A 16,793-nucleotide genomic window follows, 5' to 3' on the forward strand; every position below is an offset into this window, starting at 1 on the left:
TGTAAATGAAGGATTTGACCTTGATTTAAGTGAAGAGTAACAATCCCAATTCCTTTCACGGGATAAGTGGCATTATCCCCAAGTATAATCTTCATATTTGTCTTCTTTTCAATCAAGTTTGAGAGAGCCTCTTTGTACCCAATGAAGTGCCTTGAGGCACCACTATCAATCAACCAATGATCCAATGTATCCGGAGGAGAGGCGGTGGTGAGGGCAGAAATAAGATAATATTCTTTTTTCTTTCCTACAACATTAACTTCTTCATACTTGGAGTTTCTCAACTTTTTGGGAGGATGACCATTTCCATTTTGAGCACCGGGAGCATTCCTCTTTCCTTTGTTGTTGTACCTGTTGTTCCTTTGATTGCCATTGCCTTTGTAGTTGTTATTATTGTCATCATCTCTTGGAGTATTCTTCTTGTGAGGACACTCTCTAGCAAAGTGGCCAAACCTATTACAATTGAAACATATTCCTTTTCTTCCTTCTTTGAATCCTAGCTTGAACCCTTGACCTTGTCTTCTTGGACCTGCATTGTTCTTCCTCTTAGCATGAGCGGAGAAGGCGGTAGGATTTTTTCCATTTGAGGGCTTGTCTCTTTCCATCATCCTTATTTCCTCTTGAGTGCATCTCGCCAATAATTCATCAAATCCCAGAATCTTGTCATTATTGAGGATGGTAGTGTTAAACACATCCCATTCTTTTGTAAGGCCTCCAAGTGCAATAAGAGTTAGCTCCTTATCACCAATGACTTCTCCAATAGATAGGAGATCATTCTTGATTTCGGTAATCCTCATGAAGTAGGATTGAATAGATTCTCCTTTTATCCATCTTGGTGTCTTTCAACTTGTTCTTGAGAAAGAGAACTTGATTTGCATTATTTACTTTGAACATCCCAACCAGCTTGTCATACATCTCCTTAGATGTTTCCAAATCAAAAATATAGGCAACCAAAGGCTTGTGAATAGAATCAACAATAATTTTCTTAGCTTTAACCTCGCCTTTCTTGTACTTTGTGCAGTTGTAGATGCATTTGAAGGAGGCTCCACTACTCTTCCTTTGACATAGTCCATGGCATCATTTTCTTCCAAAGTCAAATCTAGAGACATCTTCCATGCATGATAGTCGGATTTGTCCTTAAGCTTGTCCTTGGATTTGAAGTAAGATGTAGTCGTCATTGGGACTAGTTCCAAATCTCTTCCAACAACGTCTCTTAGTGATTGTTTTTCCTCACTCTTGCTTGGGATTTGTCTTCCCCTGAGCTCCGATACCATGTTAATTTTTTATAACAACGGTATGTTCTATGCGTTAGCACAATTTACTTCAATGTTCCTTATCAGCCCAATGACAATTTCCAATTATTTCTAGTAGCAATCACATTAACTTAATCACATTGACAATGAATGCAGATAGAACATAAAAACAAGTGCAGAAGACAAGCCAAGACAAGAGGACACAAGATTCGGCGGATGCTAGGGAAAAACCCCAATATGGGAAAAATCCTTTGATCAAATCTTCTTATTATTCTTCAATAGTTCAACAGAGAGAGAGTACAAATATCAAATTTTCTTGCCAAAAACAACCCTGACAAATCTGCAGTCAAACTTCAGCCCTAACCAGAAAGTGAAGGTTGGTCAAAATAGCAGCAACACATCCATAATGCAGCTCGGTCAACCCAAGTCAAACTCGGCCTGAACAGGAAGTCAAAGTCAGCCCAAAACAGATCGGTCAAAGGAGAGAGAAATACTGCTGTAATTTTCTGCAGTCAAATCTGAAGTCAATGCTGAGGTCAGTGCTAGTCAAACTGCCCAAAACACCTCGGTTTCTGTGCCCAACAACTCAGCCTAGGAAAATTGAAATTCTGCCCTAAAAACTGAAGTCAAAGATGGTCAAATGAGCCCTAGTCAATGCTTGTCTGTTTCTCTGAAATTTCAGCATGCACTTCTGAAACTTTCATCCTCCTATGCCACACATGGGAGAGAGAGAGGCTACCCAAGTTGTATGAACAAATCAAGAGAAGAGAGAGAAGAATGATGTGATGGTGTGATGTCCAAATGAGGAGAGAGGTCACTTCTATTTATACAATTCGTTGGGGGTGAGGAGACACATCCATTGGGCTTCTTGAACCTACATTTGACTGGGGTTGACCTTGACAATTTGTGCATGAGAGAGAATAAATTCAAAATTCCACTTCTGCTTGTCCAAATGAGATGATCTTTATATCAAAATTGGACCTCTTGAAAAGAGGAATCCAATGCAATAATCATCTCCGTCATGTGAGCTGTCCTAAGGTGGAATTTGGACCTAGTTGCCAATTTTAACATATCAACTGTGATGATCTTAAGCAAACAGTTCCATATTCAATTAACCATCTCAACTATCAACATGCATCTAACTTGGAGTTTGAGTGCACAACATGAGACGGAATAATCTTCAAATAGGCCATTCAAAATCCAAAAAATCATTTTGCTAAAATGTATCAGGCTTGGGATAAATTTGTGATGAAACTAGAAGGTCAGTTCCGTAGGGTCTCAAGTCTGCTTCAATATATAAGAAAGTTCACCAACCCCAACTTTATACTTGTGCCTAGTAGATTGTCTGCATCATCATCTTTTGATATATATTTTGAAGGGCATATACGTCGTTTCTGAATAGATTCTAAAAACATTTTACATAACCTTTTGCTCCAGATACTCCTCACATCAGAAGGAGATAGATTTGTGACATCTCACAAATAAAATCAAGCATTCATAAGAAAGTCATGAAGCACACAGTTCTTAGTTATCAACTCTGGTAATCTTACAAGAACAGTTCCATATTCAGTTAAATTATCTCAGCATAAATCTTTGGAGTCTGAGTGCACAACATGAGGTGGAATATTGCTCAAACAGGGCAACAAACATCCAAACAGCATCTAGTTAGAAGCTAAAGTGTTGAAACTGGGAGGTTGGTTCTGTAAGATCTTAGTTTTGCTTCAACAGATATGAAAACATGCATGAAGTTTACCCACCCCAACTTTACACTTGTATCTAGCAGATTATCTTCTCTTTGGCTGGCAATTGGGATTCTGTCGAAGCTAAAACCAGTGCTGGAGAAGAAATGCCAGCTTCTCTAGCTTTGCGCTTCTCACGCCGGAGGCGGTGAAACTCACGCCTCTTTGCCCTATAACTGTTTGGATTCTCAGGTTGCGGTATGTACGGATAAACACTCACCTAGGAAATCACAACAAAGACGTGTTAAAGATTCCATGTTATTTGCAATTGCAACATCTTGAAAATGTTACTTTTTGGTGTTGAAATTAATAATTATACAACACTCATTCAATGGGAACAACAACAACCAACTGGCATACCCCAAAAGAATTACCTTCTTCTTGTCCGGTCCATATTTCTCAAACTTCACAAGGCCATCAATTAAGGAAAAAATAGTGTAGTCTCTACCAAGTCCAACATTTTTACCTGCATGAAACTGTACATACCACAAGTTAATGCAATGAAAATCAATAATATGAGGGTTCCAACCACAAAAGGATAATCCATGTGGTTTACTCTGATTATGTTTGGTATACTTTTATAGTAATGATTGCGATTTGCTCTAAAGTAGCACATTTTAAGGGTTTTGTCCCATTGACATCATTTGCTTATCAGATTATGTTTACCTAATCTAAAAACCAATCTATTAGACCTTTTGATGTTTACCCTAACAAGCCTAGATCTGCATCTCATGTCACAGTTGAGGATGCAAACAACTGTGATGGGTATACATGTTTCGACCAGTGGGGATTTGCAACTATGTTGCAGGTAATGCGTCACCACCCCCATGTTCCACACGCATTTCAGCATGGGAACGCTGAAACGCATAGAAACACACCTGAAACGTGTTCTGCTAGGGTGAAACGCATGTCGTGATGTTGAATCATGCTTCACCCCCATGGAAACGCGTTTCAGGTATCGTACAACGCATTTCAGTGCATTAACTGAGACATAAAGGCCCTAATTTTGCCTGGGACCCACAAAATGGTTTTTCAATCACTTACACATTAATTTAATACAGTAAATTGTTGTTAATAATATTTTTTTTCGAGATTTCTAGAAACCTCTAGGGATAAAAAAATTCTTATAAAAGCGGCTGTCCCTTTTATTTCTCCTCATACTATTTGAAGCTTGAGCAAAGGGAGAATTGAACACTTAGCAAAGGAAATTTAGCAAGGATGATTACAACAAGGGTGATTTTATTGAGGACAATGTCAGCAAGAGAGGATTTTGCATTAATAGGTTGATATGGCCATACTGTTGTCATTTTGTGGTGTTTCAGACAGCTACATCCATAGGTTTTTGTTGTTTTATAGTGTTTTCAACTTTTCCCTAGCTACAATCATAGTTTTTGGCTGTTTTGTAATGTTTTTAGACAGCTATAGCCATCCTTGTTGCTAACTTACTGTTTATTTTTTGTGTTTTTGGACAGCTATAGCCATCCTTGTTGCTATCTTTTGGTGTTTTGGGAGCTACAACCATAGTTTTTGGCTGTTTTGTGGTGTTTTTGGACAGCTACAGTCATCATTGCATTCTGTTTTGTGGTGTTTTTTTGAGCAGTTTCAACTACAACAAACTTCTTATGGTAAGAAGATAACACTTTTTAGTTTATTTAGTTTTTAGATTTTCTAAGAATGTATTTCAGATTTCTAAGGGTTTTGAATTTTCCAAGCCTTGGCCCTTAAAGAAATATATAAATGTGTTATTTTTTTCTTTTCATTTTATTTATTGTAAGATTTGTTTTTGTATGTTTTTTGCAGCAACAATGGCTTCTGGTCAAGGTGATACTGCTACAGGGGCCAAGAGCAACACAAGGACTGACTTCTATCCTCTTTGGAAGTACGTAACAAAGGTTTCCAAGATGGGAGGTGGTGGTGCATGGGAATGGATATGCAACCTGTGTCAAAAACCTTACAAGGGCTCTTACCCAAGAGTGAGGGCACATTTTTTGCAGGAAAAGGGAAAGGGTGTGGATGTTTTCCCAAAGACAACTGACCCAAAAGAAAGGAGGAAGTATGAGATTGAGCAAGAAGAGGTTGATGGACTTAAGAAAAGACATGATCAGCTTGTCAATGCTACTCATCAGGCTCCAAACATTGAGCCAAGGATTGTGCTTGAAGCAAGGAAGAGGAGAGCAACTCAGCAACAACATGAACAACCAACATCAAAAACTGCTAGGAGCCCATCAATTCAAGAGAGTAGACTAGCTAAAATGATCAATGCTCAAGGGAGAGAGGAAGCTAATTCAAGAGTGGCAAGGGCCATCTATGCTTGTGGTATCCCTTTCAATGTCGTTTGGTCTCCTTATTGGCAAGACCTGGTGAGGGCAATTAACATAGCTCCTCAAGGGTACAAGGGACCTAACTATGAAAAGGTCTGAATTAAACTGCTCAAAAAGGAGAAAGAACTTCTTGAGGATGTTTTGGCACCTATTTGTGCTTCATGGAGTAGCTCTGGGGTTAGCATTATCTCAGATGGATGGATAGATACTAGGCGTAGGCCATTAATTAATATCATTGCTATTCAACAAAAGGAGCAATGTTTTTGAAGGCTGAAGATTGTTTAGGGGAGGTAAAGGATGCTCCATTCATTGTTGATGTATTATTCAAAGTTATTGAGCAACTAAGACCTGCTAGGGTGGTTCAAGTTATCCCGAACAATGCACCAATTTTCAAAGTCGTAAGGTTGATTATTGAGAGCAGATATGATCACATTTTCTGGACTCCTTGCATTGTCCATAATCTAAATTTGATCTTAGAGGATATTGAAAATAAAGTTCCATGGATTAAGGAACTTACAGAACAAGCAAGGGAGATGATTAAATTCATCACTACCACCACCAGTCTCTAGCAATATTTTGTGAATACTCTAGGTTAGAGTTGTTGAAAGTTACTAAACGAGATATGCCTCAAATTTCATGATGTTGAGCTGCCTTGTTGAGGTAAAGAAACCACTAGTTTCTATGGTGGTGAGTCAACTTTGGGCTAAGAGGAGTTAGGAAGATTCAGAGCAGGGGGTTACGATGCACAAATTATGTCTCGATGAGGATTGGTGGACCAAATAAAATTCTTGCTTTCAAGTTCACATCCCCTGCATTTAAGGTTCTTTGAAATGCTGACACACAAGCCTTTCTTGGGAGAGATTTATGATGGTATGGATACCATGGTTGAGAAAACTATAGAAATTATTGCACAGAAATCTCCTCAACTTCTATTTGTTGATGCTCATTTTGGGGATACAATGAAGAAAATCATGGTTGAGAGATGGAACCAGTTTAACACTCCATTGCACACTTTAGCGCATGCCATAAACCCAAGATTTTATGATGAAGACCTTATTGCTCAAAGCAATGGGAAGAGAAAGGCACCACATAAGGATAGGGAAGTGGCAAATGGAGTGAAAAGAGCTCTTATGAGAATATTTCCAGCTCATCTACATAGGGAGGTGAAGGAAGAATTCGCTAGTTTTGTTGTTGGTTTGGATGAGTATTCAGATATTTCAGCTTTGGATGAGAGGAGCACCATGAGTCTAGTTTGATAGTGGATTTGTCATATAGCAAGTTGTGTACATTTGAAAAGCATTGCCATACATATTTTTTCACAGGTAGCAAGCACTTCATCAAAAGAAAGAAATTGGAGCACCTATGGTTTTATTCAAGATTCAATGAAGTGTAATAGGTTGAGTTTGCAAAAGGCCGAGGATCTTGTTTATGTACATTCTAACCTTCACCTCGCATCTCTTAAGACTCCAAAGTATAGAAGTGGACCTTGTAAAGAATGGGATATAGATCCTGAATGTCATGACTTGGACATCTCTCTTGCTGCATTAAATAGAATTGGAAATACTTCTACAAATCCACATTGTAATGTCCCTTCTTTCGAGCATTAGATCAAAAACCATCTCAGTAGCCTCACCAATTCCCCTAGGCAAAATTTCATAACTAGCATCCAAATATCAGAGAATAATTAATTAAAAATTGTCTAAGAAAAAAGGAAAACCATAAAGTCACTTTATTAAAACAATAAAAAATGACCCATGGTATTTCGATAGCCATCTCAATAAAAAGGGAGTAGCTCATTTGTGGGATGTCTGGATATTTAGTGAATTGTTTCCTTGTGGCTCTTACAACTTTGCATAAGGGTTTGTAACCTTGAGCTTAGATCTACTTCGATGGATTTACTCTGGTTTCGGTGTTGCGACAATACACCCTACCCAGTGAAGGAGAGACCATCTCAGATCTCTCATTAGCACTTCAGCTAATCAAAGGAGGAATCACTGCGGATTTCTCATTAGAGCATATTGATTGGCAAGATTGGTTTGCCATAATTTGGGACTTTAAACCCAATATTGGAAGGGTTGAATTATTGCATTCCAAAGAAGCCAATTTCTACTCCTAAAGAGGGCTAAATTGCATATATCGTTGTGGCCGAATTGTTTGTTTTGCAGGGCCGAAATTATAGTCTCCAAACAAGTCAAAATTAGTATGTTGACCAAAGTATTGAATTGTGAACCGCAGAGGCCAAATTCCAATCTTGAAGGAAGGCCTAGTTTCATATTTCTTGTGGGTCGAATTCATTGTTTGCAGTGGATGAGATTATCTTCCTTTGGTGACCAAATGTATTATGTTGCAAAGGTTGAGTTGCATATTGAATTGAAACCAAGTTCGTCGCTAGCTGAGTATCAGTTGGATATTTTCCTAGTGTGGTTGAATTGGCTATCTTCCAAGTCCAAATCTCATCTTCATCTAGGGCCGAAATAAATGGTGTATTGCAGGAGTTGTCACTTGGGCTGAATGACCATTAAAGGAGGCCAAGCTATTTATTTTATGGATCAAAGTGTTCTATTCCAGAGGAGCCAATATATAAATAATAAAGAGGTTGATTCTTCTTGTGCTCCATAGAGACGAGCAGCAAAATTATTGGGAGGTCAAAGTCAACATTTCTGAGGGTTGATTTGGGTAACCCTAAATAAATTATAAGGGGTCGACTTGCTATATCTGAGGCTAAATTATTCCGCTTTCAAGGAGGTTGAATTGGCAATAATACAATGGTCAATTTCACTGTGCTTTGGAGAGTAGACTACCAAATTATTGGAGGACGAGTTGCACAATATTGAGAGATCGAAGCCACTAATTTTTGGAGGTTCAAAATTGCTAGTTTCAGGGGTGCTGAATTACTTTAGCCAGGAGTTCTAGGGATAAAATATTAAGAGGGTCGAATTATAAAAAAAGTCATTGCATCGGGTTTCTGACCAATATCCATGTAATTTCCTCCATGATGCTTGCTAATAAATGAATTGGGGTTTTCCATTGTTTTCTCTCCAATTCTCTGGGTTTATAATTGCAAGATTTATTTAAGTGCTAGCAATTTTTATCGTACAAATTTATTGTGTTTCTAGGAAATTTTCATGGCAGATTTCTTTGATTTTTTTTTTTGAAAATTTAACCAATAATATTAAAAGGGGTATAAAATTGGTATCAAAGTTGTGCGTCTCTCCAGCCTAAGGCTTTCCAGTTGGTAATGGGATCTCGGTCCATCGATTCACTCATACTATCAACCTAATGAGATTGATAGTAACGATGGAGTTTTATCAAGCATTCAACACTCCACCTAAATGGGTACAGCAGTACACAAGTTGGGCCAACGACAATAATGTTTTAATGGAGAAAGGAACAGAGCAAATCAACAAATCTTTCTCAAAGGGAGTCCATGCTACTCTTCAACACCAACAACTGAGGGATTCACAAAAGAAAAGGAATTGGGAAATTGGTTATTTGTACTATGGTCAAATATGAGTTTACGAAGACAAAGGGTGTCCTCTCTAAATTGGAGGAGTTAGACACATGTTTGTCCGAGATAGCCCAATCCAATTAGAGGGTATTAAGTTGGGCCTTGAAGCCATCAATGCTTGCCTTGATCCAGCACAAGTTTACGAAACACCCTTCTAAGGATGTAAGACTTGCAATTGCTTCTTTCCTCCGTGAGATCATAAGAATGACTGCTCTTGTTCTCCCCTACAATGATGCCATTTTAAGAAGTGTTCTACAACTAATTGTGGAAATGGTTTTCATGCTTTGCATGATATCAAGAACCATACCTTTGGTAAGAAGCTCAAGGTCTTAGAAATTATGGCAAGAACCAAATTGTGTGCCATTATGCTTGATCTAGAATGCAATGGCTTGATTCTTCAAATATTCCATTCATTTTTCACCAACATCAAAGAATATCATCATGACATTGTTAAAACTAGCATGCAAAATATTTTATATTTAATTTTAGGTGAAGATGATGCCATTTGCAAGCGGCTGCGATTAGAGGTGTTAGCTATTTAGAGAAAGGAGCAGGATGTTTCACCTGTTCCTCAGGAATTATCAAGAAGATTGATTGAGCATAGCCTAAAAGGGTTCAAAAGAAGCTGTCTGAAAAAGAACTAAGTTCAATGGGGTTGCAGGTCACAAGGTATGGCAACAAAAGTAAGAACCAAATAAGTGTTGAAGAATCAAGGGCAGTTATGTATAGTAGGATTCTTCTAGACTTGATAACAATTTGTGAAGCACTTTTCCAATTTATCTTTGTTAGCTTGATCTTCTTCTTCTTCTTATTAGTGTGTGTGTTTACTTCATCAAACTGCTACCAAAACACAAGAAACAAGAACACAAGATGTTGGCTCTCTACCAGGGAAAAACCTCTCTCTCTTAGAGAGGAAAACCCTTTCATAAATTTCTCTTATTGAAGCTTCTATTGATCAATGCCAAACCCTAGACCCTTGACAAGAAGATCCTCCAAGCACAAGTCAAGCCCTTTCAAGATCACTTCCTCTTGCAACACTTCGTCCTCCCTCTTCCAGCACTTCATCTTCCTCCTTCCGACACTTTGTTCTTCTTCTTCCGACAACTGTAGAAACCCTAGATGGTATGCCCTAGAGTGATCCTTGTCCTTTTTCTTCCTTCGCTTGAGATGGAGCCTTTCTAACTTAAGAAGATGAACTTGTCACCTCCCAACCGGGCCTTCTTTTCTTCATGAAGATTGCAGACTTAGAGCAGCAATAATACAGCCCTAATTCTTCGCACGTGTGAGGGGATACCTTCACAAAAACTATGTTAGATTCCTTCTTCTTCCTTCGCTTGTGTAGCCTTTTTTCTCGCTTGAATGAGAGGCCTTATAGGCACTCTTTTCTAGCCCAAACACTTCTCCTTTATGACTGCAATAGGAGAGCTTGATATGACAACATAATAGCCTTCTTTCCTTCGCACGTGTGACTGCAATTAGCCCTAGAACAGTTCCCAAAAACTCGCTTTACTTCCTTCCTTCTTCGCTGCACTTGGAGACCTCTTTCCTTGACTTCTTTGTACCCTTTACTCGTCCTCTTTCTCGTTGATTTCAGAGATGATATGATAATACTTTGAGGAGGTCGAATGGCTCCTTATATAGGAGTTTGTCTCCTTCTTTTAGGCCAACTTGAGGCCGACATGAAGACTTGAAGCCGACTTGCTCTATATAATTCAGATTGCTTCTTTTGATGGTGTCAATGCTTGGAGGAGGCTTATGACTTTGCTTGGAGGTCTTCTTATGACTCTAATACATATTATTACATAGTGTAACAAGCCCATAAGGGTCTTTAATAAATACATTGACTCTTTGACTTCCTAGAAGCACTTAAATATGTGCTTGACCTAATCAATGAGCAAGAAACTCATTGTTATAAATAACAAAAATAATATTTCTTTTTCTTTACAAGTACAAAGATCAAAATTACATTTATGAAGACCGAACCTAGTTACACTTTCTTCAACACTCCCTCTTAACTAGGGAGGTATTCATAAATCATTACAAGGTGTTTGGCTATTTTTCAATCTTGAAGAATTCACATAAGAGAAACCGGATTGGCAATCCATTTGTTGTAGCATCATAGTAACCAACATTGTTCATAGCAAGGCCTTGACTAACAGCTCTATCTCTCATAAGATCAAAGCACAATGTTGGCAAGACCAATGACTTATAGACACCTTAGTCATTGTCTCTCAAGGTACATACCCACCCGAGTGTTCACTGAATATGTGCTAAAATTGGCAACTAGGGCCAAACTTTATGTGGGTCACCTTATTTATGGAAACTGATATTTTTCTTGGATTCCTCTCATCGAGAGGTGTAGGATTGATCTAAAGATCATCCGATTCCAATAAGTATTCATGGAGATATGAATTTATTTGTGTTATGGGACAATTCGTCAAGGTCGGCTAGCAACCAAATAACCCCAACTTGTGCTCAACGTTTTAGTATAAAAGGAGGTGGCTTGATAATCATTTAGACACACTCACTCTTGATTTCTCTCCACTTGTTTTGGGTTTTAGTGGCAAGAGAAATATAAGATGATGAAGCCCTAGACGCGGGAGGAAAGGAGATGTTTTGGCCGCAGTCAAGAAGGGGTATATATGTTGTCTTGAATAGAAGTATGATGCCCTAACCACAGTCCAGTTTAGGAGTTGAAGTCGTTGTCTAAGTTGTGCACTAATCTGCAATCAAGGAAGGGCTAACGCTGCCCTAAACGTTGTCTTAAAGGAAAGGTTATAGCCCAGCTTTGGAGGAGCCATAGCTGATGTAAAACGTGCCCTAGCCGCAGTGTATACATAGTTGAACGCAGGCAAGATAGACAAATAGAGACCTAAACGTAGTCACCTTGACGCTGTTGTAGGCCACATTTTGTGGAGGGTTTCATGTGCCCTAAACTGCTGTGAGAAGGGATCTGAATGGTTCCTTATATGCAGTCTCATGACTGCCCTAGCCACAGGAAAAGAGAAGGTTATAGGTGCCCTTGACACAGTCCATTAGGAGGATTGTTAGAAGGACTGTTTAGGAGGTTTGCTATATCAAGGAGGACTGTTATGATGCAGCGTGGAGGGCAACATCTCATTGGAGGACAACCACAGTCATTAGGAGAAATTCTAGGCCAGTTTTGATGGGTTGTTAGGGACTGTGGTTAGTACCCTAACCAGTCCCAGAATTGCAGCATTGCAACAAGTTCAAGATTTGACATTTCTATAGGCTAAATGTTGTTGCGTTAATGATGATTGGACACTATTTGGGATACGTTTGCTACAAGGGTTGCTATGTGCTACGCCGCAGGCCATAGCACCATAGCAAGGGCTGTTAAGGGCAGTCAAGAGTGTACAACACAAGTGTATCAAAGCGCAACACTGTGATAATGAATGTTGTAATGAGATGCAGCATGATGGGCACAGTAAGGTACAATGTGATGATGCAACACAAGGAGGTGCAGCATGATGATATGGTGCAGCAGTATGATGTATGCAGCATGATGATAAGGTGCAGTAGTATGATGTGTGAAGCATGCTAATGAGGTCCAACATGATGATTGGGTGTAGCACAGTGAGGTGCAGCATGGTGATGGAATCACCATGGATCAATGGAAGCAGTATGCCTTCAACTCACTTAGATCAGCTACTTCATATACTATCTTCTTAGAGAAGATCTCTGCTCTTATTTAGATAAATCAAAAGGTTTACTTCTGATGTATATGTACTATCTCTCTCTCTCTGTTGAACTATTGAAAAACATATAAGAAGAATTGATCAAGGGTTTCCCCACATTGGGGTTTGTCCCTGGCTAGAACCACATCTTGTGTCCTCTTGTCTTGGCTTGTCTTCTGCGATTTATGTTTATGTTCTATCTGCATTTTACTATCATGCTAAATGTGATTGCTAATCTAGAATTGATATTGAGCTAATATGGAAAATTGAAGTAAAATTGCTATCAGCATAGAACATACCTAAAATTAACATGGTATCAGAGCTACGACAAAGACAAAGCCCAAGTAAGAGTGAAAGAGAAATCATTGAAGACAGTTGAAAAGGACAAAAGGCTCAATGGGTTCCTCATCCCTCTTCAAATTCACCAAGGGTGAAGTCGAAGCAGAGAATATTATCTGAGTAAGAGCAGCGGAAGCATCTGATGGCCTACCTAAAGATCACTTCAATGCGAAGTCCAGATCTAAGGGTGGAAGGAAAGGCATATGCCTTGCTTGCAATAAGTTCGGCTATTATGCGAAGGAGTGTCCAAATTGTAGGGACACATCACTTAATGATGATAACAATCATTCGAGGGACATCTTCAATGATCAGAGGAATGACAGGTAATGCAGGTCATCAAGGAAATGGCGACTCTTCAAAGAAAGCAAGGAACCCCAGGTATGAAGAATCAAATGTTGTTTCTGATAAGCTAAAAGAGTGTTATCCTATATTGGCCCTCTCCACTACTTCTCCTCCAAACTCTTTGGGAATCTGGCTTATTGATTGTAGTGCTTCAAGGCACTTCATCGAATAGAAGGGTGCTCTCTCTAATTTGGTAGAGATGGAAACAACCCTGGGATTATACTTGGAGTCAATGCCACCTATCCTAAAAAGGGTGTAGGGAATGTTACCCCTCAATTGAATGAGGGTAACACGATTCATTTACAAGAAGCTCTTTATGTACCTGATCTGAAGAAGAACCTGGTGTCAATTTCAGCAGTGGAAGTCAAAGGTTTCAAGGTGGCATTCATCAATGGAAAGGTACGTGTTTTAAAATAGAATTTTCAAGATGTTTGAGTTCAGGATTGGCAATTTGTATCAAGTTGCAGGAAGTCCATTGGGGACCATGTCAGTTGACACATCTCAGCACCAAAGGTCTTCTTATTATGAGGCCCTACCCGATGTGAGTCAGATGGTGACAGGGATGCCTGAATTCAAGAAGAACATGGAGGTACATGTTCGAGATGTACCGAAGGAAGATCTTACAAGGGGACCATTCCCCTCATGTAGCAAGTCCACAGGTTTGGAACAACTTGAGGGGTTTGAGATTCATGATCAGGAATCTCATGTATGCAAGTTGAAGAAAGCTCTCTAGACTTAAAGCTAACACCTCAGGCTTGATATGAGAGGATTGATAGTTGTCTGATGAAGCTAAGATTCACTACGAGTGAAGCCGATCCAAACCATTACTTGAAGGTTGTGGATGATAGACCTATCATACTGGCACCTTATGAGGATGACCTCTTTGTGACAGGTGCAGACCCTTTCATTTGCAAAAGTAAGAGGGAGTTGGATTCCAGATTTGGAATGGTAAATTGCAAGCCCGTGACTACCTCGATGAAGCTTAACTTTAAGAAGTTATGCGGTAGTATTACCGGACCTGATTTGGGAAATGCCTCGGAGTTTCATAAACTCATACTAGCATTGATGATCTTGGTGAACTCCTGTCCAGATATATGTTTTGCAATTAGCATGTTGAGATCATATATGGTTGAGACTCACTAGATTGGTGCTAAGAGTCTTCTGAGATATCTTTGGGGCACAATCTCTCATGGATTGAGATACACTGCCAGAAATGTGAAGCTACATGATTATTCGAATGTTGACTGGGTAGGCAGTGTGGAGGATTGCAAGAGAACTTTTGGGTGTTGTTTCTCTTTGGGTTTCTCCTACGTATCCTGGATGAGCAGGAAGCAGAAGTTAGTTGCTTTGAACACTGCTGAGACCGAATACATAGCTACGAGTATGACCTCGTGTGAAACTGCCTGGTTGAGGAAGCTCTTCAGTGAGCTATTTGGACACATGATGGATACCACCGTGATCTTCTGTGACAACCAGAGGGGGATTCAATTGTTGAGGAATCTCGTATTCTATGATCGCTCAAAGCATATAGACATCAGGTACCACCTTATCTGGGATATGGTACATCAATGAGCAAGAAGGCTCCATCGCATTGGGATTGATGTGCAGGTCGTCGACATTTTGTCGAAGCCCCTGGGAAAGGTCAAATTTGTGACTTTCTGAGAACGACTAGGAGTCGTGGAGAGACTCTCTCCTAAGGGTCCTATATGATATGGACATTGAGCTCTGGGAGCTCCAGGGGTCTTGGGGGTACATGTGGAGCGATGAGTAACCATAGGGTGAGTGGTTTAACCTTCCCCTAGTGGTTTTCTATGTAGGCAGGATGAGTGGTTCATCCTTCTCCTGTCAAGACACAATCATAGGGTGAGTGGTTCAACCTTCCCCTAGTGATTTGTTGTGTACAGGGTGAGTGGTTCAGCGTTCCCCTGGGGTACCCCTTGCGACATGTAGGCAGGATGAGTGGTTCATCCTTCTCTTGCTGAGACATCCTACCCATGCAGTCTGGGACTCATGGGAAGTGCCTCTCATCTGGCCAATGAGTAGGGAAATGAGGATAGGGACCATAGTAGTACCGATGGACGCATCGTGTTACTACCCTACTCCCTATGATAGGATGATATTGATCTGAGATCAATGAAACTGACTTCGGGTTAGTATGAGTGGTTTGAGACACTCTCTTTTGGAACTAACTTCGGGTCAGTATGAGTGGATTGAGACATTCTCTTTTAGAACTGATTTCGGATCAGTAAGAGTGGTATGATACACTCTCTTTGTTGGAATTGATTTTGGATCAGTAAGAGTGGTACGAGACATTCTCTTCATATGGGACTGAATTTGGGTCAGTAGAGAATGGTATGAGACATTCTCGATCAATTCTTCTTCTTCATGGTTCAGCAGAGCAGGGCACTGATGGCAGAGATAGCACAGTCTGGTAGATGGATCAACGGATGGAGTTCTCCCTAGTTGAGAGGGAGTGTTAAAATTGGCAACTAGGGCCAAACTCCATGTGGGTCATCTTATTTATGGCAGATGATATTTTTCTTGGATTCCTCTCATCGAGAGGTGTAGGATTGATCTAAAGATCATCCGATTCTGATAAGTATTCATGGAGATATGAATTTATTTGTGTTATGGGACAATTCGTCAAGGTCGGCCAGCAACCAAATAACCCCCACTTGTGCTCAACGTTTTAGTATAAAAGGCGGTGGCTTGATTGTCATTTAGACACACTTCACTCTTGATTCTGTCCGCTTGTTTTGGGTTTTAGTGGCAAGAGAAATCTAAGATGATGAAGCCCTAGATGCAGGAGGAAAGGAGATGCTTTAGCCACAATCAAGAAGGGGTATATATCCTGTCCTAAATAGAAGTATGATGCCCTAACCGCAATCCAGTCTAGGAGTTGAAGCCGCTGTCTAAGTTGTGCACTAATCCGCAATCAAGGAAGGGCTAACGTTGCCCTAAACATAATCTTAAAGGAAAGGTTATAGCCTAGCTTTGGAGGAGCCATAGCTGATGTAAACCATGCCCTAGTCGTAGTCTATACATAGTTGAACGCAAACAAGATAGAGACCTAAACGCAGACCTAAATGCAGTCACCTTAACGTTGTTCTAGGCCGCACTTTGTGGAGGGTTTCATGTGCCCTAAACTGTTGTGAGAAGGGATCTGAATGGTTCCTTATATGCAGTCTCATGACTGCCCTAGCCACAGGAAAAGAGAAGGTTACAGGTGCCCTTGACGCAGTCCATTAGGAGGATTGTTTAGGAGGTCTGCTATATCAAGGAGGACTGTTATGATGTAGCATGGAGGGCAGCATCTCATTGGAGGACAACCGCAGTCATTAGGAGCAATTCTAGGCCAATTTTTATGGGTTGTTAGGGACTGTTGTTAGTACCTAACCAGTCCCAGAATTGCAACAAGTTCAAGAGTTGACATTTCTATAGGCTAAATGTTGCTACGTTAATGATGATTGGACACTATCTGGGATACGTTTGCTACAAGGGTTGCTATGTGCTAGGTCACAAGCCATAGCACCATAGCAAGGGTTGCTAAGGGCAGTCAAGGGTGTGCAACACAAGTGTATCAAAGTGCAGCACTG

The 16,793-nt window shown here is 40.0% G+C and overlaps 1 protein-coding gene across 2 annotated transcripts in view; it reads right to left on the minus strand.

Moving 5' to 3' along the window:
• Positions 1 to 2,545: 2,545 nt before the first annotated feature.
• The window catches only part of LOC149180394 (large ribosomal subunit protein bL27c-like), a 58,712-nt gene continuing 44,464 nt past the window's right edge, over positions 2,546 to 16,793 (minus strand). Inside the window, exons 4-5 of one of the 2 annotated variants that reach the window (XM_089418171.1) lie at positions 3,364 to 3,465; positions 2,546 to 3,209 (exon numbers count right to left, since the gene is read on the minus strand). In XM_089418171.1, the coding sequence (XP_089274297.1) occupies positions 3,027 to 3,209; positions 3,364 to 3,465 (285 nt within the window). In that variant the 3' untranslated portion in view covers positions 2,546 to 3,026. The remainder of the gene's footprint in view (positions 3,210 to 3,363; positions 3,466 to 16,793) is intronic. The other variant, XM_089418172.1, reaches the window with a different exon arrangement.

This window comes from Pinus tabuliformis, chromosome 3_2 (assembly GCF_031772625.1).
Source record: "Pinus tabuliformis cultivar Carrire ecotype Pingquan chromosome 3_2, CPIR1, whole genome shotgun sequence".
Lineage (NCBI taxonomy): Eukaryota > Viridiplantae > Streptophyta > Pinopsida > Pinales > Pinaceae > Pinus > Pinus tabuliformis.